The sequence below is a fragment of the Pseudorca crassidens genome, chromosome 9 (genome assembly GCF_039906515.1).
Source record: "Pseudorca crassidens isolate mPseCra1 chromosome 9, mPseCra1.hap1, whole genome shotgun sequence".
Classification (NCBI taxonomy): domain Eukaryota; kingdom Metazoa; phylum Chordata; class Mammalia; order Artiodactyla; family Delphinidae; genus Pseudorca; species Pseudorca crassidens.
In genome coordinates this window covers 86,322,408-86,347,641 of record NC_090304.1, presented here as the reverse complement: position 1 = coordinate 86,347,641, position 25,234 = coordinate 86,322,408, and the positions used below count along the sequence as shown (strand labels likewise).

At 36.1% G+C, this 25,234-nt stretch overlaps 1 protein-coding gene across 1 annotated transcript in view; it reads right to left on the bottom strand.

Annotated features, from left to right (window-relative positions):
* Positions 1-25,234, bottom strand: part of DDX10 (DEAD-box helicase 10) — a 293,379-nt gene that overhangs the window by 100,524 nt on the left and 167,621 nt on the right. The window contains exons 15-16 of the mRNA XM_067750942.1: positions 23,795-23,956; positions 13,059-13,115 (exon numbers count right to left, since the gene is read on the bottom strand). Coding sequence (XP_067607043.1) covers positions 13,059-13,115; positions 23,795-23,956 — 219 coding nt within the window. The remainder of the gene's footprint in view (positions 1-13,058; positions 13,116-23,794; positions 23,957-25,234) is intronic.

Genomic DNA, 25,234 nt, shown 5'->3' with positions numbered 1-25,234 from the left:
GCAACATAAAAATCCACCAGACCTAACAAATGAAGAGGAAATAGGCAGTCTACCTAAAAAAAAAATTCAGAATAATGATAGTAAAGATGATCCAAACTCTTGGAAATAGAATAGAGAAAGTGCAAGAAACATTTAACAAGGACCTAGAAGAACAAAGATGAAACATGCAACAATGAACAACACAATAAATGAAATTAAAAATACTCTAGAAGGGATCAATAGCAGAATAACTGAGGCAGAAGAACGGATAAGTGACCTGGAAGATAAAATAGTGGAAATAACTACTGCAGAGCAGAATAAAGAAGAAAGAATGAAAAGAACTGAGGACAGTCTCAGAGACCTCAGGGACAACATGAAACGCACCAACATTCGAATTATAGGGGTTCCGGAAGAAGAAGAGAAAAACAAAGGGACTGAGAAAATATTTGAAGAGATTGTAGTTGAAAACTTCCCTAATATGGGAAAGGAAATAGTTAAGTCCAGGAAGCACAGAGAGTCCCATACAGGATAAATCCAAGGAGAAACACGCCAAGACACATATTAATCAAACTGTCAAAAATTAAATACAAAGGTAACATATTAAAAGCAGCAAGGGAAAACAACATAACACACAAGGGAATCCCCATAAGGTTAACAGCTGATCTTTAAGCAGAAACTCTGCAAGCCAGAAGGGACTGGCAGGACATATTTAAAGTGATGAAGGAGAAAAACCTGCAACCAAGATTACTCTACCCAGCAAGGATCTCATTCAGATTTGATGGAGAAATTAAAACCTTTACAGACAAGCAAAAGCTGAGAGAGTTCAGCACCACCAAACCAGCTTTACAACAGATGCTAAAGGATCCTCTTTAGGCAAGAAACACAAGAGAAGGAAAAGACCTACAATAACAAACCCATAATAATTAAGAAAATGGTAATAGGAACAGTAGTATAGATAATTATCTAAATGTAAATGGATTAAATACTCCAACCAAAAGACACAGACTGGGTGAATAGATACCAACACAAGACCCATATATACGCTGTCTACAAGAGACTCACTTCAGATCTAGGGACACATACAGACTGAAAGTTGAGGGGATGGAGAAAGATATTCCATGCAAATAGAAATCAAAAGAAAGCTGGAGTAGCAATTCTCATATCAGACAAAATAGACTTTAAAACAAAGACTATTACAGGAGACAAAGAAGGACACTACATAATGATCAAGGGATACACCCAAGAAGAAGATATAACAATTGTAAATATTTATGCACCAAATATTGGAGCACCACAACACAAAAGGCAAATACTAACAGCCATAAAAGGGGAAATCGACAGTAACACAATCATAGTAGCAGACTTTAACACCCCACTTTCACCAATGGACAGATCATCCAACATGAAAATAAATAAGGAAACATAAGCTTTAAATGATACATTAAACAAGATGGACTTAATTGATATTTATAGGACATTCCATCCAAAAACAACAGAACACACATTTTTCTCAAGTGATCATGGAACATTCTCCAGAATAGATCATATCTTGGGTCACAAATCAAGCCTTGGTAAATTTAAGAAAATTGAAATTATATCAAGTAGCTTTTCTGACCACGCTATGAGACTAGATATCAATTACAGGAAAACATCTGTAAAAAATACAAACACATGGAGGCTAAACAATACACTACTTAATAATGAAGTGATCACTGAAGAAATGAAAGAGGAAATTTAAAAATACCTAGAAACAAATGACAATGGAGACACAACGACCCAAAACCTATGGGATGCAGAAAAAGCAGCTCTAAGAGGGAAGTTTATAGCAATACAGTCCTACCTTAAGAAACAGGAAACTTCTCGAATAAACAACCTAAACTTGCATGTAAAGCAATTAGAGAAAGAAGAATAAAAAAACCGCAAAGTAGGCAGAAGGAAAGAAATCATAAATATCAGATCAGAAATAAATGAAAAAGAAATGAAGGAAACGAATGCAAAGATCAATAAAATTAAAAGCTGGTTCTTTGAGAAGATAAACAAAATAGATAAACCATTAGCCAGACTCATCAAGAAAAAACGGGCGAAGACTCAAATCAATAGAATTAGAAATGAAAAAGGAGAAGTAACAACTGACACTGCAGAAATACAAAAGATCATGAGAGGTTACAACAAGCAACTCTATGCCAATAAAATGGACAATCTGGAAGAAATGGACAAATGCTTAGAAAGGCGCAACCTGCCAAGACTGAATCAGGAAGAAATAGAAAATATGAACAGACCAATCACAAGCACTGAAATTGAAACTGTGATTACAAATCATCCAAAAAATAAAAGCCCAGGACCAGATGGCTTCACAGGCGAATTCTATCAAACATTTAGAGAAGAGTTAACACCTATCCTTCTCAAACTCTTCCAAAATATAGCAGAGGGAGGAACACTCCCAAACTCATTCTACGAGGCCACCATCACCTTGATACCAAAACCAGAGAAGGATGTCACAAAGAAATAAAACTACAGGCCAATATCACTGATGAACACACATGCAAAAATCCTCAACAAAATACTAGCAAACAGAATCTAAAAGCACATTAAAAGGATCATACACCATGATCAACTGGGGTTTATTCCAGAAATGCAAGGATTCTTCAATATACAAAAATCAATGAATGTGATACACCATATTAACAAATTGAAGGAGAAAAACAATATGGTAATGTCAATAGATGCAGAGAAAGCTTTCGACAAACTTCAACACCCATTTATGATAAAATCCCTGCAGAAAGTAGGCATAGAGGGAACCTTCCTCAACATAATAAAGGCCACATAAGACAAACCCACAGCCAACATCGTCCTCAATGGTGAAAAACTGAAAGCATTTCCACTAAGATCAGGAACAAGACAAGGTGGCCCACTCTCACCACTCTTATTCAACATAGTTTTAGAAGTTTTAGCCACAGCAATCAGAGAAGAAAAGGAAATAAAAGGTATCCAAATCAGAAAAGAAGAAATAAAGCTGTCACTGTTTGCAGATGACATGATACTATACATAGAGAATCCTAAAGATGCTACAAGAACAATACTAGAGCTAATCAATGAATTTGGTAAAGTAGCAAGATACAAAATTAATGCACAGAAATCTCTCTCATTCCTATACACTAATGATGAGAAATCTGAAAATGAAATCAAGAAAACACTCTCATTTACCTTGCAAGAAAAAGAATAAAATATCTAGGAATAAACCTACCTAAGGAGACAAAAGGCCTGTATGCAAAAATTATAATACACTGATGAAAGAAATTAAAGATGATACAAATAGATGGAGAGATACACCATGTTCTTGGATTGGAAGAATCAACATTGTGAAAATGACTATACTACCCAAAGCAGTCTACAGGTTCAATGCAATCCCTATCAAACTACCACTGGCATTTTTCACAGAACTAGAACAAAAAATTTCACAAATTGTACAGAAACACAAAAGACCCCGAATAGCCAAAGCAATCTTGAGAATGAATAATGGAGCTGGAGGAATCAGGCTCCCTGACTTCAGACTATACTACAAACCTACAGTAATCAAGACAGTATGGTACTGGCACAAAAACAGAAAGATAGATCAATGGAACAGGATAGAAAGCCCAGAGATAAACCCACGCACATATGGTCACCTTATCTTTGATAAAGGAGGCAGGAATGTACAGTGGAGAAAGGACAGCCTCTTCAATAAGTACTGCTGGGAAAACTGGACAGGACATGTAAAAGTATGAGATTAGATCACTCCCTAACACCATACACAAAAATAAGCTCAAAATGGATTAAAGACCTAAATGTAAGGCCAGAAACTATCAAACTCTTAGAGGAAAACATAGGCAGAACACTCTATGTCATAAATCACAGCAAGATGCTTTTTGACCCACCTCCTAGGGAAATGGAAATAAAAACAAAAATAAACAAATGGGACCTAATGAAACTTCAAACGTTTTGCACAGCAAAGGAAACCATAAACAAGATGAAAAGACAACACTCAGAATGGGAGAAAATATTTACAAATGAAGCAACTGACAATGGATTAATCTCCAAATTTTACAAGCAGCTCATGCAGCTCAATAACAAAAAAACAAACAACCCAATCCAAAAAGGGGTAGAAGACCTAAATAGACATTTCTCCAAAGAAGATATACAGACTGCCAACAAACACATGAAAGAATGCTCAACATCATTAATCATTAGAGAAATGCAAATCAAAACTACAATGAGATATCATTTCACACCAGTCAGAATGGCCATCATCAAGAAATCTAGAAACAATAAATGCTGGAGAGGGTGTGGAGAAAAGGAAACACTCTTGCACTGCTGGTGGGAATGTGAATTGGTACAGCCACTATGGAGAACAGTATGGAGGTTCCTTAAAAAACTACAAATAGAACTACCATATGACCCAGCAATTCCACTACTGGGCATATACCCTGAGAAAACCATAATTCAAAAAGAGTCATGTACCAAAATGTTCATTGAAGCTGTATTTACAATAGCCTGGAGATGGAAACATCCTATGTGTCCAACACCGGATGAATGGATAAAGAAGATGTGGTACATATATACAATGGAATATTACTCAGCCATAAAAGGAAACGAAACTGAGCTATTTGTAATGAGGTGGATAGACCTAGAGTCTGTCAGACAGAGTCAAGTAAGTCAGAAAGAGAAAGACAAATACCATATGCTGACACATATATACGGAATTTAAGAAAAAAAAAATGTCATGAAGAACCTAGGGGTAAGACAGGAATAAAGACACAGACCTACTAGAGAATGGACTTGAGGATATGCGGAGGGGGAAGGGTAAGCTGTGACAAAGCAAGAGAGTGGCATGGACATATATACACTACCGAACGTAAAGTAGATAGCTAGTGGGAAGCAGCCGCATAGCACAGGGAGATCAGCTTGGTGGATTGTTACCATGTAGAAGGGTGGGCTAGGGAGGGTGGGAGGGAGGGAGATGCAAGAGGGAAGAGATATGGTAACATATGTATATGTATAACTGATTCAATTTGTTATAAAGCAGAAACTAACACACCATTGTAAAGCAATTATACTCCAATAAAGATGTTAAAATAATAAATAAAAAATAAAGTAATAAAAAAATAAAGGGATCCTGACTGTCTAAGAGTTTACTACATTCTGCTTTAATATTAAGCATCTATAACCTTAATGTAAGTTAATGGGTTTGTTTGAAATTGTGTTCAATAAACAAGATGGGGGAGGAGAGAGCATCAACTTGGTAAGCCTAGGTATGCTGGGTGCATTCACAGTTTGGCTGAAATTTAAATGCATATGATGCAACTCCACTGTATTCCATGGGCCCAGTTGCTGGATTTCAAGGAGCCTGTAACTGACAAAGCATTAACATGTAAATGTTAACTTTAAGAATAAATATACCTGCATTTCATTGATGTGTTCAATAAATATTTACGAGCATTTACTATGTGCCAGCTATGAAAAATCTCAGTTGCTGCTCAAAAGGAGTTTACAGTCTAGAGATAAGAGAGACAATCACTAAGTATCATGACAAAATAATGTCCAAAAAGTAGAGTAGAGCAGAAAGGAAAAATGCCTAAATCTCCTGAAGAAGGCAGGAAAGGCTTCAAAAAGGAAATGGTGCTAAGAAGTAATGAAGATAGGACATTCTAGGCAGAAGGAAAGTTTGTGTAAAAGTAAATATAGGAGAATGTGACAATTTTAACTGATCTCCATGGGCTGGAAATAATGGTAAATTGTTTCATAATATTTTATTCATAAGAAAAAAACTTGACTACTGGGATTACAGTGAGGTTTTATAGAAACTAGCAGGAAATTAACAATACTCTATATCTGCCAATGGTTATGCAACTATCTGTTCTGTTTCTTTAAGTAACCACTATAACAGGGAACTAACTGGATAAGAAGGGCAATTTTAGGAGAAAGTATTTACTTGCAACTTCTATTTTAGCTTTTAGGGCTCTCAAATGTGAATACTCTTGACCGCCTTGGAAATGAGGGGACAGTATGGCCTTATGCTTAAGGGTCCAGGCTCTTTTAGAGTCCAGTAAAGTAGGGACTTCCCCCGTGGTCCAGTGGGGTAAGACTTTGTGCACCCAATGCAGGGGTCCCAGGCTCGATCCCTGGTCGGGGAACTAGATCCCGCATACATGCCGCAACTAAGAGTTCACATGCCGCAACGAAGATCCCACGTGTCACAACTAAGACACGGTGCAGCCAAAATAAATAAATAAATATTAAAAAAAAAAAGTTCAGTAAAGTAGATTTGAGTCTGGGCTTGCCATATCCTTAGCTCTGTGATCTTGCGGAAGTTGCATAATCTTTCCTCATCTTGGAAATGGCGACAATACCAGTTACCTCATAGCACTGTTTATGAGGATTAAAGAAATAATGTATGTGAAGCCTTTAATTACAGTATTTGTAACAGAGTAGGCAGTCAATGAATGATAGCAGCTACTAGTTACTATTATGCTTTACACTGACCATGAAAGTTATACTCCAAACTAATGTCATTATTACAATTCCTATTTATTCTGGAGGAAAAAAAAATGGGTACTGTTTTTTAAATCTTTTGGTAAGTTTAACATTGATGCTATGGAAACTTTCAATGTTACTTGGGTTACAGTCCTTAGTAAGTGTTGAGATTGTGACTGAGAGTAGTATTAATAACGTCATTTTATTATATTTTTAAATGCGACACCTTAAATAAAATAAATCTAACAAAACTCTAAACTACTTTCAGTGCTCTTTGGTATTTCCTGTATTGTTATAGAGAGGGTTTAAAGCAGAATGAAAAGCACACACAAAACACTCAGAGACCTGGGGTCTAGCCCTATTTTGCTATTAATTAACTGTAAGACACTGGAAGAATCACCTATTCATTAAAGGCCTCCACTTTCTCACCTGTTAAAGAATGATTAGGAATATTACTTTCCTCTTTAAAAGTTTATACTCTTGGGAGAGGTGGGAATGGAGAGTTGCTGTTTAAGGGGCACAGAATTTCAGTCCAGGACTATGAGAGTGTTCTGGAAATGGATAGTGGCAGTTGTTCACAGCAATGTGAATATAATTAATGCTGCCAAACGGTACACATAAAAATTGTTAAAAAATAGTAAATTTTATGATATATTTTACCACTATAAAGAATTTTACAGTCTGTGCTCTGTATCCCTTTAAGTCACTCATTCACGCCCTCATTCATTCAAATTACTAAGTGCTTATTATGAACCAAGCACTGTGATAGGGAATACAAACAACAAGACTTAGAGCTGAGTAGGAAAAATAGACACGTGTCCAAATAAGTGCTATAAACTACCAAATGCTTCATAAAGGAGGCTGGAGTAGGAGTTGCAAAAGCAGGAGTCCATTATATCTGAGAGGGTTGGAAAAATCTTCATAAAAGACCCGTAAACTGAGTCTTAAAAGAACAGCATGTATTCACCAACTGGATGATATGCATGACCACAACTGTTCCTTCTCCCATAGTTAACTTTTATTTTTTTATTTTTTATTTTTTTCTTTTTGCGGTACGCGGGCCTCTCACTGTTGTGGCCTCTCCCGTTGCCGAGCACAGGCTCCAGACGCGCAGGCTCAGCGGCCATGGCTCACATGCCCAGCCGCTCCACGGCATGTGGGATCTTCCCAGACTGGGGCACGAACCCGTGTCCCCTGCATCGGCAGGCGGACTCTCAACCACTGAGCCACCAGGGAAGCCCTTTTAACTTTTAAATCTTCATGACTAGAAAACGACAATTCTCTTACAGTGAACACTGGAAGTAACTCTTAAATAACCCAAGAGGGTTAAAAGTTCGAACCTAGTAATCCCCTTCTTCATTATCACCAAAGAAATAAAGAGAGGGAAAAAAAATTCAAAAACCACTACATTAATCTCCAAGCAACCAAACCAACACTAGAATTACAATAAAAGCTACTTGGGTTTTCATTGCTAACTCAAATAGATATTAAAGGGAAAAAGCAGGCCTTCTAAAAGACTCAATGTTGTTTATTTAAGAAGTAGAAGGACAGTTTAATGGGTCTTATTAGAGCACTAAAATAACGTATTATTTGAATAGTTTGCTTAGAGAAACTGAATGAATTCATTTAGGACACCACTGAATAAGTGATTGTATCAGTGCAGCAAACGGTGCCCTGGAAGAGTTCGGACCCTTCAAATGGGAGAGCAATTTACTTCCAGGGAGCACCTTTGCTTTCACTGGGAATTGGGACTATAAACAAACTTACGTTTCCATTATCTTGTTTTTAATTTTATCAAAAGCTGTTTGGTTTGAAATAAACAATCCTCTAGAGCCCTTGAAATCCTAAACATATTAAGAACAAAGGAAGAGACTAGTTAAATATTTCAGTGTTATAAAATGTCAAAAAAGAAAAAAGGTGGTGGTGGGGGGGCGGGTAGAAGGTTTATATGAAATATATGGAATAAGGAGGTATTTCCCCACAAGTTAAAAAATACTAGTTTGGTGTCAGTCAGTAAAGCACTGCCAAAAGGGAATAAATGCAAAGGCTGAAGACCTAGAAAAGTTGTGAATGACCATTACCAACATTTATCAAGCTCTATTTGTAGCTCTACACGGAGAGATAATCCTTTAGCAGGTAAGCCTGTAGTAAGACATACTTTTTGTTACATATTTTGGCTCAGATCAAGGGGTCACCCAGCAATCGAGACACAGACTGCTTTCCAGTCTTAGTGTGGCGTTCTCTCCTTACTCAAGGTATTTGCTATTAGTAATTTTCTATGAATAGTTGTTAGCCTATGTACCATAGATTAGGGTTGTTTTTTAAAGAAAAAGAAATAGAAATAAAAGAGGTAAAAAGTAACATACAGAAACTGCATGGTGCAATAAGAATAACAGGAAATGAGGATTCAGGGAGCCTGAGTACACACAGTGGTTCTGCCATCAGAGAAGCCAGTGACGATGTTAAGTCATTTACTTGCTTTTAGCTTAATTTATTTGGGTACTTTAAAAATAACAAGTATGAATGCATGTATGTATTTAAGTAGAACCATTATTTCAAACAAAAGTTTCCCTGGAAGCTTCAGTATACATAGAGAAAAAAAGGGGGCTACTCTTATTGAAGACAAAATGGGAGCCTGGAGTCCTGCCCAAATAACCCTCCTGTATCCTGGGGGGATGGGGAGGGGGGGTGGTATACCTCTGCAGAACCCCTAGGCTACTCAATGCACTATTTAAAACTGCTGGAATAGATGAGTGGATGTTTCCATTCTTACATTTCATGGACCAGGAAAAGTTCAAAAAGATTTCAAAAGAACATAATATCAAAAAATAAATTTAGCTTTGCTTTATCAAACTACTGCTAGCCAGAGAAAAAGATATTATAAACCAGTTTTAGGAAACACCTCCAGACCATCTCTCAGGTATATTCAAGTTCTAAAATTATATAACTTCTTCTACTCCTATTGTGAAAGAACTAACCAAAACCACTTTACCTAAAACTATCTCCTAAGACTACTATTCATTAAGTACATTAATAAAGCGCCCCAGAGTCACTAAAATTTTTAAAAGCAATAAAAGAAAACAGAAAGAGAAAATCAAGTTAAAATTTACAGTGGCTACATAACATCAATGTCAAAACATACATCATTTTAATTATTTTCATATAATTTCCCCAACACCTAAAAAATAAAAACTATAAGCATCATCTGTAATATAAAGTCCAAGCAATGCTTAACTTTCCGGTGTTTAAGTGCCTCTGAGCTGTTTCCCACTCTTTGCTCCTTCACACTCAGTGTTCAGTTTTATCAACCACATACTTTATTTCTTTACATTTCTGTAAAATCCTTCCAGCCACCAGAGGTTGGTCTAAGCACGTGAGACCATCAAAGTAACATGAGGAAATCTAGCTGGATAATGAGATAAAGCTGTATTTCTAGGATTATGTAACCTCCCTGAATCCAAAAAGCAATGTGGTCTATTCATCATTGCTACAACTACTTTTCAGATCTCAGTTTAAAATTTCTAACTTATAAGAACACACAACATCCCATTAGCTAAGGTAAAAGTCAAATATTCTTTAGCAGTTCAAGTATTTCAAGGCTAAGGAAATTTTTGATACCCAAAGACCTCTGTCTCTCAAATCACTAGACATTGGGTACCCTGAAAACTTTCTTAGGAGTTTCAACTTCCTATTTCTCTCCAACTCCTGACACTGCACATAATGTATTCTAGGCAGATCTTAGATCTATGTTTCAACAAAAAGTTGCATCAGCTTTCTGAGAGGTCCATTCCAACTTTATTTTACTGCACTCCAACTTCAAAGCAATTTTTCTTAGGAATACTTACTGTGTATTGGGAAGAGATAACCACCAAGCATCATTTATAAAATTGAGAACTCACAATATCTTTAAACTTTCTCTTTTCTGGGAAATAAAGATAATACTATCAACTTTTATTCTAACACATTTTTCCAATTTTTAAAGCAATACTCTGTGTCTTCTATGTTCCTCCTCCTATAACATGATGTTTGCTAAATGAAGCACAAAACAAGGTAGAAAACTGTTCTGTGAGTCTCCCTTTCTCACACTTCCAGTTTCTATGCATTGATTTCTTGAAATAGGTATAAATGGGTAAGAAAACACCTCCGGTGCTATAGTAAGTCTGCAAACACCACTTTCTTTCACCACTAAGGTATCTTTTAGGTATAGGTTCAAAGACTGAAGGATGCTCTGGATTGAAGCTGACCAGAAGGCCTCAGAAGACAACAGCCTCAAGTCACACAATGACTATGTTTAGACATATTAAAGAAAAGACAAAGTTTACTCTAAAACTAAGACATATCCATAATTTAAAGCGTGTGTGCGCATACACACACAATTGGAAAACCTGATAATTCATCTCATATATTTCTTTTTAGCTATCACAGAACTCTGGGCCATCACCTCTTTACAGAGTCCCTCCAACATCTTCTGGGTCTGTTTCCAAAGGGGCACCTGAAAAGCTGTAAGAGCCTCTATCCTCTGTCACTTTCATTTGCAAAGAAGCTGGGTGCAAAAAGGTCAGCCCAAGCTAATTCCTTGGCCTCCATGAGTCAGCTTGAATCTGTCACTGCTGTCAGTCCTTGGTGTGCTGAGGAATATTTGAGTCCTGTATACAACTCATCCTCTCATCTCTCTGCTAATATCACTCTTATAAGAGGAAATCCAAAAAAGAGGGAATATGTATATATCTATAGCTGATTCATTTTGCTGTATGGTAGAAACTAACACAACATTGTAAAGCAACTATACTCCAAAAAAAATTAATTAAAAAAAAAAGAGGGCTGCTGTCTCTGAGCACACACAGGGCTGTGAAATGGAGGCAGCTCGACTATTCAGAGCAATACTAAAACACCGCCTCTGTCTATTGAAAGCTCCTGGCTGAGCAGCAAAGCCATGTCAGCTGTTCTTTTCTTTGTTCCCAGTACAGTCCTTAGCACTTATACAGAAATGAGACAACCTCTTGACAAGGAAGTCCTCCTCCTTTCTTAGACATCAGGAAACAAAACACACATGACAAACAGGGGAAGGGGTGTGGAGTGGAGGGATGGGCTTGGCTTGAGAAGTTCACTTTAGAGGTCTACCCCAGTGGCAAAACCTAACTGACAGCCTTTACGGCTTTTCATTTCCCAGCTGGCACAGTATCAGGACCAAATACATACAGCAACTTATAGGGAAATAAAAGAAGAGGCACAAGAGGCAGGCTCAAGGGTGAGAGTAATTTCTTTCTTACAGCTTAAACCACTACAAAAGATGAAGCATACAGTGTCAACAAGTATAAAAAATAAACCAGATTTAGTAATATACACAAATATGCACAAATCACACAAAGGAAATACAGGGTTTTCTTTTGGCTCCAGACTGTATTGATATCTTTCATTTTATAATTTCATGTGCAGAAAGAAATGAGAGCTTCTTAGTAAAATAAAATTATTTATTTTTATGCTGAACATACAATATTCATAAATAACAACTGCTTTCATTAAAGTTAAGATTTCCTTCTTAAATTTAAATTTTTCCCACTGTAGTCCCTGAGATCTCATTTCCATGCCATGACAGTTCACATCTGCATTTTAAAAGCAAATGCGGAATCCACCACCTGATTTAGCAGTTAGGCTGCACACACTGTAGCTCTCGTTTTAGGGCACCTTTGAAGACAAAGTGATATTTAATACTAAATATAAGCAGTCTTTTCATCTTACACTGAAGAGTAATTGCTTCCCACTTCACAACTATAGCATGAGTTATCATCTCTGACTTGCCCTCTAAGTGCTATGGTCAGCATGGAAAAAAATGACAAAGAACATTACGGCTTTACTCAAGGGAGTCGGATCTTTGCTAACTGCTAAGAAGAAATGATGGCTAGTCAGGCATAGCACAATGAGATACAGCATGAGAAATGACATACATTTCTGTGCCCTGGTTTTAGGAAATCATTTCTACTAAATGTCCTCAGAATGCAGAAGCTGAACCTTCCTTGGTGTCAAACACACCAGATAAAAATTTTAGCTGCACATGGATGATGGTGTTTACAATTGTACATATATTTGAAAGAAACTGTACATATACACTTGCTGAAAATTTTTGTTTACAGAATACAGTGAAGGTGGGAGATACAGAGTGCTTTCCCCTAGGTTCTAGGAGTTGAAGCAACCAATACTTTCAGGGTTATCTATTAGCAAGTTGGGTTCACACAGGCTGTCTCTCTAGTCTGAAGATGACATAGAATAAAATCCTATCAGGCCTGGCCCACAGAGTCAACCATCTCCTACACTTAATACAAAACATAATGGAAAAAGATGGTGAGGGTAGGAGGGCAAAGCCCAACAAACAAATTATCTTATGTATTTTTCATCCTGCACCACAGAGGAAACAAATGAATATGAGAAAGCAAATGATACACATACACGGACTTAAATCCAATTCAAATGACATGATGTATAAATAAATATAAATTGCATCTGGAAAAGAAGAGTATTTAAATTCCATTCAATGTTACAAACATTCTTCTCATTAAAATATAAACCCTTACCTTTGCTTGTTTCTTACTGGCTTCTCTTCTGGCTTCCCTTTCTTTCAGTCTTTTCTCCTACAGGAAGAGGGGGAAAATTAATAAGTTTTCATAATCATTAAGTATGTGTCAAACAGATCTGGAATCAAATTACAGTTAGACCATTTACTAGCTGTGCAGTTTTGGGCAACTTATTCGCTACCTCTCATTTTCTCATCTAAACATGGAGATAACAGGACCACACATTTCATAAAGTTGGTATAAGAACTATATAAAACAACATAAATGCTTGTTAGCACAATGTCTGACATATGACTGGTTCACAGTGTTGGCTATTAAAATAAAAAGGAAGAAATGCAGTAATGATTATTTCCCTTTTCCTCTAAAAGCAGAATTTATAAAGGATATGAAATCCTCATCCTTGGGGTTCTTAGAAAAGTGGCAATATTTTTCTCAAAACAAAAACAATGGAAGATTATTCTTATAAGCACCTTACTTTACTGAATTGTTTTATAATTTCCCCATTAGTTTTCCAATGATCATAAAACAGGCAGAAAATACAGCACTAATGTTTTCAAAATAAGAAAATTAAATATGTATATTAATAAAATTCAAAACAACAAAATGAAGCTAAAGTTGAAAAAACTTTTGTTTTAAATAAAACACCTCTTTTCCTCTTCAAAAAATAAAGTGGTAAAACAATATAGAGGCTAGTCTCAATCCAGAATTCATAGCTAACTATTTTAAATTTAATGAACTACTAGGTCAATGTAAAAAGTGAATAAACAGCAAATAATTCTTTCATGAAACTGCGACCATGATTCACTCTTACATTTAATATCCACTAACATGAGAATTAACAATTTTTTCAGTCTGGACAATCTATCATTATCACTATGCTTCATGCATAGCTTTCTCCAGATTGAAGAACCAATTCTAATACATACTCTAGAGACAGACCTGAGGCTGCTCTGTTGCTCACAGCTCTGAGAAGGACAAGAAACTGCTACAATCCACACTATACACCCTATCTAGGTTTACAGACTTCTTTTTAATAAAGTGAGAACATAAATGTTAAAAGTTTCAAAGGGGGTTAAGTACTAATTAATGCAAAGAGGAAGGGAGTCCAGAGAACTTATAGATTCAGTTTTTATAGCTTCAGATTGCACAGCAGGAAAGCTAAATTCTAAGTGAAACTAACAAAAAATCAAATTCAAATGGCAACTGTTCATGTGTCATACCCCTGAATAATGCATAATGTTAAATTATTCTTTTCTGTGATTATTATTCTTTTTCTACACTAGTTTTGGAGAAAATGGATTACTTTGACTTCCAAATAAAACATACAACTAAAAGAGCATGTAAAACTTAAACAATGTGCAATTATACAGAGAAACATTCTAAAGATTATTTGGAAGTTCCAGGATCAAGGTCAGGAGAAAAGGAAAGATGAAGAATCAAAACTAAGAACCTGTTGTCAAACACATTCTTTTCATTGTCAAAGAGCTTAGTAAGTGAGAGACTGATCTCAAACATGGGTCTCCGTATGCCAAGTCTAGTGACTTTTTTGGATACATTTAAAAAAAAATTAAAAGTCAGGATTTGGAGAATTTAACAGGTGTGACTTTAATAACAGAAAAAAATAAACTTACTATTTTACCAAGCAGCCAATGAATGCAATAGTTATTAAGATACTATACATGAATTGGTTCTCTAATGAGCTTATGAGAGTTGTTCTGCCACTAAAGTGAAATAATTTCAGTGTGTCCTCATTTGTGGGAGGGGGAAAAAGTTAATGGATGGCAGTTTGTAAACATCTGCACCCAAATTTTTCACAAAAGTTGGCACCAATTACTGATTCTCTATGAGTATTAGCAGACTACAAAATAAATGAAAGTAGCAAAATAATATTAAAGAAAAAAATTTTAAACCACTGACCATAATTATGCTTAGCTTGAGAGGTGGCTTTAGTTTGTGGATGGATGTATTTGTAATTTTCTCTCTCTTCTCTCTTTCACACATACACAATTTAGTTTCATTTTCCACACAAAGTTTTCATGTATGGAAAGTAAAATTAAGCAGAACAGTATTTTATGTTAGTCTACAAAGATCACAGTAACTTTTTTTTTTCTTTTCGGTACACAGGCCTCTCACTGCTGTGGCCTCTCCCGTTGCGGAGCACAGGCTCCGGACGCGCAGGCCCAGCGGCCATGGCTCACAGGCCCAGCCGCTCTGCAGCATGTGGGATCCTCCCGGACCCGGGCACGAACTCATGTCCCCTGCATCGGCAGGCGGACTCTCAACCACTGCACCACCAGGGAAGCCCCACAGTAACTTTTGAGTGTTGCACTGCTTAAACTAATTTTAAAACTACAGCTACATAAAATGTCAAATAACTAGAGAGTGACAAAACTTTACTTTTATACATATGTATCTGTTCATTAGCACATTATTGCTATTGTTATTTTCTTACTAACAGTAGAAGCACTGAATTATTAAGGATCAGCAGTGTGCTAAGCATTTTACATATATTTTTAATTCTATGTAACAAAACTTTTGAGGTATTATCATTCCCATCTTATAGATGAAAAAGTTGAAGATCAAAGTGATGAAGTAACTTTCCTGATGTCACACAGCCAGTGTGATAGAGCTGAGACTAAAATTGGGTCTATGGAGTCAACACCACATGGAGTCAACTCCCTCAACTCCAGCACACGTCTATACCTCTTCTCTCCTCCATGAGAAAGTTTACGCAGCTTTGTTAGATGAACAGTTTTTGTTTGTTTGTTTGTTCGTTTTTGCGGTACGCGGGTCTCTCACTGTTGTGGCCTCTCCCGTTGCAGAGCACAGGCTCCGGATGCGCAGGCTCAGCTGCCATGGCTCACGGGCCCAGCCGCTCTGCGGCATGTGGGATCTTCCCGGACCGGGGCACGAACCCGTGTCCCCTGCATCGGCAGGCGGACTCTCAACCACTGTGCCACCAGGGAAGCCCAGATGAACAGTTTTCATCTTAACAACATGTTTCAGCCAAATGTTGCATTTCCTTTTATTATTAATAATGGTCGGTTACCGTATGGGTCTTTCATCCTGAGAGCATTTTTTTCCTGATAGCATTTTATGTACACTATTTAATTAATTTTTGCCTGTTTCCTGTCCAGAACAAACAGATAATGAACCACATTTAACAGTCACACAAATTGTTGTTGTATTTATTCAGTAACTGGCCTTCTCCCAACACAATAGAGCATCTGAAAATGGCACTTCAAAGTTCCAAAGAATAACCTCAATATGTTCACATCAGACAAACTCTCTCTAAACAAGTAAACGCAATCTCTCTTTCGGGGCTTTTCATCTAGCCACTTTAATCAGAGCAGAAAAAAAATATTAACAAATTTCTACTACTATTGAACACCAGTATTGACTCATTATAGTCAATGAAGAATATTTTAAACTTCAAAATTTAAATTGGCTATCAGAGTTCACATGTGCATGCAAGTAGAATAATTTTTCCTTTTAAGATTTCTGCCACAAGTCTTAGGTGGATGAGGGATATTCAAAACCTGTAAAATGTGAAATGAACATGACCAGGACATGAAAATGAAGTATAATAAAAAGAACAAACTTTCAATATTGGGTGAAACAAAAAGAAAATTAGAAAACTTCTCTTTCTTATCTTAAAAAGCTATATTAGCACTCTATCTGAAAAGAGGAAAGAGTGAACATTAGTCTTTAAACAGAGGAGAATAGGAAATAGAATTATGGTAATCCAAAATTTGGGAAATGGATATAGGGAAGAAAGTACAATTTCTTCTTTTGCTAAGGCAGGAAAAGGGTTCTTTTCTTAAAAGAAGACTATGTGAATCATAAATGCTATAAATGACAAGATATAAAAATAAAAGATTGAATTACAATGACTAGGGGAAAAATATAATTGAATTTTATTAGATTCAGTAACCGAGGTTCCTCACCCCCCCACACACACTTAATTTTAGGTGGTTTAAATGCTTTAAATCCTTTCTTTTCCTATTTCATTTTTTAGGATTGGTACCAAAAGGTATTTTATGCCAACAAAAAGATGGCACAATTTTATGTTTAGTTCTGCCATGCTACAAATGATTAAGTATAAGAAGATCATGAAATTCAATAATAAAAATCAAATTCAAAAGAAAACAGAAAAATTACATTTCAAAGTACAAAATACTCCTTTATAGATGTTACTATATGTCTTTTGGCTTCTCACACACTACAGGTCCTTAGCTTCCAGAAAAGAAAGTACCATGAAATATGAATTTCAACATCAGTCAGGACTATGTATTTAAACCATTTTCATTCCATGGTGCTTGGAAATCTATAGATTTAGAAATCAATATTTTTCAGGAGCTGGTGGAAGCATATAACCTATCTGAATGAGTCTCAGGCAACTGTGTCAGTTTGGTAAGGAATGGAGTTCCCAGCTGTCACATAAAGAAGTAGGGGACATCAATCCTCATTTCAGTATTACAGGAATCTCTTTTTCAGGGAAGAAAACTGGCTCAACAAAAGTGAGTAAAAGAATGATTACAAGGATTTTTGGCCCTGAAGATACCCCCTGCCCTCCAAGAACAAAATCCCAGTAAGCCTAAATCCCTCCTGGGAACGAAGAACACAACAAGGCTCTCTGATCTGTTACCTGTTCTACAGAGTTTCATCTGAACAACATAAAAAATTGGGCTTCCATATATAAATCTATAACAACTACAGTAAGGATATGAAGACAGGGAGAAAAACAAATTTACACAGAAACACCAATTCACTAATCAATTCCTTCAAACATTTGCTGAGCTACTATGTTCCAGGTCCCGTGGTGGGGTCTGGGTATATAGGGATGGGCAAAACAGACACAGCCTAGCTTCCCCACATCTTTGTAGTCTATGACCTAATCTTGTCAGATCCCTGAATTCCACTAGCACCAAACTCTGCCCCTGCTCCTCAACCTCTCCAGCTACTGACCATCAATCTAACCACCACCCCATCTCTCAAACAACATATGGTGTTTTTTTTTTAAAAAAAAAATCCACAAAGAACTTAACAATAAAAATAGAAATAATAAACATGTCAAAGACTTGCCACAAAGTGGATAAGACCTATATAATCTTGAGTATTTATCTCGTTTGGATGCTGGATATGAAAAAAGGCCCAAACACTCAGATGTTGGACTGACTATCACAAGATGATATAAGCTCATGAGAATAAGAAGAGAAACCTCCCAGGTAGACATCTCTGAATTATAGGCAAAGGTTCTATAGTAATAGGCTGGTTCCTTTTTTATAATAAATACGGTTGTGATGGTAGTAGGAAGGGGACAGGTAGTAGGACGGTTGTACAAGGTGAGAATCTCCTTTCCTCCCTTATAAATAAGCTTTATTCATAAAGTGAATTTTAGAATTAAGTATGGGATACATGTCCCCCCATGATGACATTTCTGACATTAGTAAAATTTCATAAGCTCGTATGAGCTAGACCAGTCTCTGACAATGCCTTAGATGCTTAAATGGCCATACCTACTTAAAAATGGATTATGGTACTAGTAACTGTATAGCTATGCAACGAACATTCAGGGAAAGGTAATGTTAGTGTGTGGTCCTAAACTAAACTACTAACTACAGTGCTTATTTTATTCTAAATTTATTTGAGACCAATGACCTTGCTCTGGAAACATGAACAATTTCTATTATGTGTCATTCCTTCTTCAAAATCCTCATCCCCAGCTGTCATCCTCTCTACGTTTTGATTCATTGCTTCAGAGTTATCCTGTTGTAAGAGAATGGCTATTGGTATGAGATAGGTAGCAGCTACATAGTTAAAAACAGTGTGTAGAGAAACAAAGACCATGGTAAGAGTCCCAGGGCTACTATTTGTAAGCTTTTATAAGCTGTGGGGCCTTGGATAAATTACTTGACCCTTTTAAGTCTTAGTTTTATCATCAGTAAAATGAGGTTAACCCACTTATATCAGAAGTTAATTGTTAGCATATAATACGACACATAAAAAATGCTTAGTGCAGGGCCCAGTTAACTAACTGCAACTTGTTACTGTCCTTCTTAATGTTCTTGTTATTATTATTCCTAGCATGCCTGATTACAGCTTCCCTCCTTCTTGATTATCATAATAAATTTATGTTTAAGATACCTGGATTCCATGCCAACTCAATTCTGTGTAAACAACAACAAAACAAAACAGATTTTCTAAAAAGTCCCTTTAATTCTTTCTTAACATTCTAATAATATTCATGCTAGTAGTTAAGTAGAACCCAGAGCAACTTTGCAAACAGTCCAGAGACACATTATGACATGACACCTAAATATACAACCCAAAATGGATAAAGCACTCAAAGCAAATTTCAAAGAAATGAAAGAGAATCTCATAATGAATTGCTTCTCTCCACTCTCAGCTGTTAAAGCAGATATTATCACACTAAACACAAGCTATCTTTCAGAGCTAAGATGATGACATACACCACAAAGCAGATTTTCATTCCATTTAAGTAAAAACCTTTCAATGATATGATCCATGGCCCATCTTTCACAGTTCTGACTGAATTATCAGAAAACACAGTTTCTTAAAAAAAAAAAAAAGAAAGAAAAAAAGGAAAACACAGTTCCTGTGCAAAAGCAGCGCTTTCGCCTTTACAACTTAGTAATTTACTAATGGTTTTATATGTAAAAATATAGCTTTTGCTACAATTTTACTTCTGATAAATAGTTTCAAGAGGTTTAGCAAAGAAAACAGTAACAAGGCCGAATTAAGTATAGTTACTTATAAATTGCCAGGGAAAGAGAAAGACCAGAATGGTCTCAGAAGAAAATGATACTTAATGACTACAATGAAGACTCATGAAGAGAAACAAAGCTATGGACTGGGTGATCCAAAGCAGTTATGCAAGGGCTCCTGAAGTCCCCAGAGCAAGTGGCTAAGTTCCAGCAAGCGGGCAGCTGAGTTCCACTCCCAGTGATGCCATAAACTGTACTGCCTTTATTTTTTCTTTTGCTTTTTTTTCTTGGCTATAAACTAGTTAAAATTCTATAGTTCAGTTTCTAAATCTTTAGGACAAAGATATTTACTTGAGTCACAGTAGAAATTACACAGATTTCAGAATTTGGTAGATGAAAAATGAGTCAAGGACAGGTGTTATAGCATGGAGGAAAAACAGGTGGGAATAAATGAATAGCTGAGACCTACAATACAAAGACTGAGTGCATATTAGAAGCTATGGTGTAAGGCTGTTAATTTTAAACACCAAGAACAAACAACTACTTTCAAACAGAATCATTAAGACTAATGATTATATATATTCACTTACATATAACTTATATATTAACTATCTTATCCTCTTAAACCAAAAATATAATCATGGAATACAATTATTTTAAACATGCCGAAAGATTTCTAAGCTCATAAAAGCTTCTAAAAGTGATACATATTTTAAAAAATATAATATGTTTCATAATATGTATCAAATACAGAATTATGTTATAGATTTTATGGAGTTTTCTTTTCATACGTAAAAGTCTTTCAGGCACATTCCTCATTCATAATTTTGTGTTAAGAAAAAAATATGATTTCAAAACCAATAATGTGTTCAGGTAATGCAATTAAAATAAAATAAACTGTGCAGGATTAAGAATATATTTACTTTTTAAGGTAAAATTTTAGTAACCATTGGAAAAATAAGTGAACAAGAAGGAAGCCTTATCATCAAGCACGGAACCCAACGGGTCAGCAGGGAAAAACGACAAATTAAAATTCCATTTTTCAGACAGGAAAGGATCATTTTATTCTCACATCTTACTTATACACACAGAGCCAGAGGATCTCTCTGATCACTTGGTATTAACCCCCATTCTCACTCCCTCGTTTTTCAGTATAGGGAAGTGGAATCCAAACTGGTGACTGGTGATCCCCAAACGGACTAGGTAATGCTAGACTCAGGACTCAAATGCAAGTATCCCAACTTGTTATAGCACAACACTCTTTCCACCAAACATTATGCCAAATGTTAAAACTTGCCATTTAATAAAGATATTCCATATGCCTTCTGGGTAGAAATCCGGTCCATTGCAGCTTGGTAAATAACTGATTTGAGCACCTGTATTGTATCTTATGTATGGTATTGTAATAAACATACTAAGTGCTCACAAACATGAAATATTCACTAATTTAATACACAAATACTTATATGTGTTTAAATAATAACTTTACTGATGAAAATACCAAGAAACGAATCATATTTGTGCCAGGTAGCATTTACATTAAAGGTGAATAGAGAGAAGACTATTTTGGTTACTTCTTTGTGCTCTTTTTAGGCTACATAATATTTTCAACCTCCAATATAGAAAGTATGCCATGGGCCACCTTGTGCAGTATATACTTATTTTATATAAAACAACAAGCTTTGACTTGTTTTAAAAAGACCTTATACCTATTTTAGTTATAGAGAACTGGTTCAAAACCAGTAGCATGGAAAGTTCTTGCGATTTCTCTCACAATTGTGTCAGCCCCAAACTGCTCTGTTCAACCTTGCTGTGAGACAATCACAGTGATAGTTTTAAAATCATATGCTATGTTTTAACAATGGTACAAAGAAAATGATTTACATAAAATCTCAAAAATAAGTGAAAATGAAATAGTATAGAACAATCTACAGTATACTACCTTTCATGTGACAAAAGGAGAAAGCAAGAATATGTATTTCTATTTACTAGTCTTTGCATAAAGAAACTATAAGGATACATTAATAATTAATAAAAAGTTACCTCTGGGGTGGAGGGATGAACAAAAATGACAGGTATGGGCAGAAGCAAGACTTCTGAATGTTAACTTTTTTATCCCTCTTGATTTTGGAAAAATGTAAAGATATTATTCATTTCAAAAATTTTAATGTAAAAAAATTGGGGCACAAAAAGCTTCTGTGCAGTGAGAGAATGTCCATAGTTAACTATGATTTAACTATAATAATCTTCCTGAGGATAGAGGAATCCATGTATTTTAAACATTCCATCTTCACTGCCTAAGGCAGAGCCTAGCACACAAACACTGTGTAACAAATATACAACAGTCAATTTGAAATTAAGTTCCTAAATTTTTCAGAAACAATATTCTACAACCTGGATACAGTAGTAACTTCCACACATTGGGAAAAGGGGTGAAAGGGAAGATAAGGAAGGGGAAGCAGGTTGGGGGGGATGGGGGGGCTTTATTTTATGTAAATTTTCCATATTTCTTTTACTGCTGGCTACAATTTAAAGGTAAAATGTTCTTATGTTGGATACATACTCTAAGAAGACTATAAGCAGAAACATGGCAAGCTGCTGACACTTAAAAATAATTTTAGTAACAAATTATTAACACCAAATTTCCATTTAAAGTACTGTACTAAAAGCAGCAATACAGGAAATGTTTAGTTCTCTCAATAACATAAGTATCCCAAAACTGTAACCAGTATATTTCAGGTTCATTTGTTCTCCATATTTCTGGAACGTTTTTCCCACCATTCGTTTCCATCCTTGAAAGTTATCTTCAATATCTACGTTTTCTTATTTATTAAATGCTACTCGGAAGCTGTATCGTATCTTAAAGAGATGAGAACTGCTGCTCTATTAAAAAAAAAAGTTTACTGGGTTATTAAATAGTAACAAGGTCAAACAGGAGTCAAAAACTATGAGAACCCTCCTCAGGATACGGTTAATAATGTTCACATCCAAAGGCTTAAAATTTTTTTGGTACAGAACCTAATATTGGGATGGCCAAAAAGTTTGTTCTGGTTCTTCTGTAACATCTTATGGAAAAACTGGAACGAACATTTTGGCCAGCCCAACATTATAGCAGTGATTCTTGCATATGATACTGTGTTACCCTGAGATCATTCATTGTCTCAAGGGCATGCTGCAGAAACTTCTTAAAAAATGTTAATCTGTTTTAGTTCATTAACTGATTCATTTATCTAGTGAAACGTCCACTTTTATGTAGTGTGAAAGGACAGTAATATAATGAGTGACCAGAATGGAGTAACCCTTTCTGTTTCAATGATAACTGAAAACTGCCAAGTTTAAGGCCAATGCCTTAAAGGGCGTATGCCTAAGTAGAAGCACTCCCTCTCACAAGGTTTCCTTATTTTTTTTCTTAATGTAGTAAATTTAAGCTAATATCTATTACCAAGTAATTGCTTATGGAAAGAAATTTAACTATTAAGTTGAAACTGGAAACAACACTAATGTTGCTTAAATGGGTGAAACATGAAACAAACTGTGCTTCATCCACACCACGGAACACTACTCAGTAACAGAAAGAATGGGGTGTTGAGTGAAAAAAACCAATCTTAAAAGGCTACATGCTACACAGTTTCATTTATATAACATTCCTGAAATGACAAAGTTATAGAAATGGAGCACACAGGATCTGTCTCTATTACTTCTAACTACTACATGTGCAACTACAATTATCTCCAAATTAAAACTTTATTTGAAAAAAAATCACTATAATTTGGGTCACCTCAACCAAAAGCAGATTCAGGTGACATTCTCAGAAACTAGTTAATATACAAAGACTCCACGAGCAGAAGGGAAAAGAAGGACTAGAGAAAACAACAAAATAGCTACAGAAAAATAAGGTTAAAGAAAACAATAAAGTAACTTAGTTACTAAAGAATATCTAATGAACATGTACATATATTTAGGACATATTAAATTTCACTCAGTATTAATTCAAGATGGAAAGCTTACCCGATGCTTTGCCTTAATTTTCTTCCTATATTCTTCTTTGTCAAATTTGTCCTCTTCTTGAAGCCTTTCCTTTGCTTTATCTAAGTTGATACCACCAGCATTGTCCTCTTCCTCAGTATCCTTGGAGATAGACTTCTGCACTTGTGGCCACTGCTGAACCAACTGCAGAGAGGAAAAAGGTGAGTATGGGGTAGGAGACAAGGAATAGTAACAGAACACCACTTTCCTTTGTATAATGATACATACTTTCTGCCTTACAACCTACATTTCTTAAACTTTCTAACAAGCTTTATAATAAAAGTGAGCAAGTCACGGAAAAGACTCTCCCAGTCAGGATAAAGTAATGCTTCCATAACTCATGAGAGCAGGATTAAAGGAAATTTTCATTAAATAATTTGGAGGAGAAGGTAGTTGCTTCAACATCATTTCAATGTTCTTAGTATGCTATACTCCACCAACTCAGCTCCAAATGACCCACACAGGGCGGTGGCCAGGCTGGCCACAGTGCATCCCCGCCACTGCCATGGCACCTTGGTGTACCTCCTGGAACACCTCTCTCACCACACTGGGTTGTTTTACTTTCCTGTAAATTAATCACTAATCTCCTTGAGGGCAGCCATATGCCTTATTCATGTGTCCTCAGAACCCAACACATTATCTGGCACACATGAGATGCTCAAAATTGATTGAGGAATCACATATCAGCTGATACTGCACATACAAACTGAAATAACTTAAGTGTAAAGGAGAAAGTTAGTTTGGGTTTCACAAGCCTGCTCAGATCTACATAATTTTACACAAACTTTTTATGTTAGGAACAAGGTGACAAAGAAGTCAGAGCACTGATCCGGGAGTCAGGACACCTGTCTGAATGTCCTGGCTTTTTCACTAGCCCAGTGCATAATCCTGAATGAATTACTTAATCTCTGGACATCTGTGTCATTACCTGAAAAATAAGGGTTGTTTGACTTAATAATCTTCCCGGCCTAACACAGTAAAATTCTAGACAGTTTCGACAAAAACAATTTTCTTATTTTGCCTAATAACTGGTTGCCAGGAGGACTTAAGCAGCTGCCACAGTTTCTGAAAGACTGCTAATTAAACGGCAGGCAAATGGAAGTTGCAGGCACACATATCACAGGTATTAGTGCCTCCTCTCACTCCTGTCACCACCACATTCTTCAAGATGAGATTCCGACAGAGTTGCAGCTTGAAGCAATGAACAAGGGTCACAAATGCATGAGTAGCCATGCTAGCAGTCACTGGCACTGAGGAAGCAGTGAAAGGGATGAACTGTGACAGTAAGAACACCATCCACTGCTCTGACTCTTCACTCCTTTTCCTAGCAGAGTGAAAAACATTCATCCCTCTGTGGGTTGAACAAATGGTAGCATTTCTTTCGGAGTTTTAGATCAGAAGTTTCAGTGCAGCGGCTCCCAG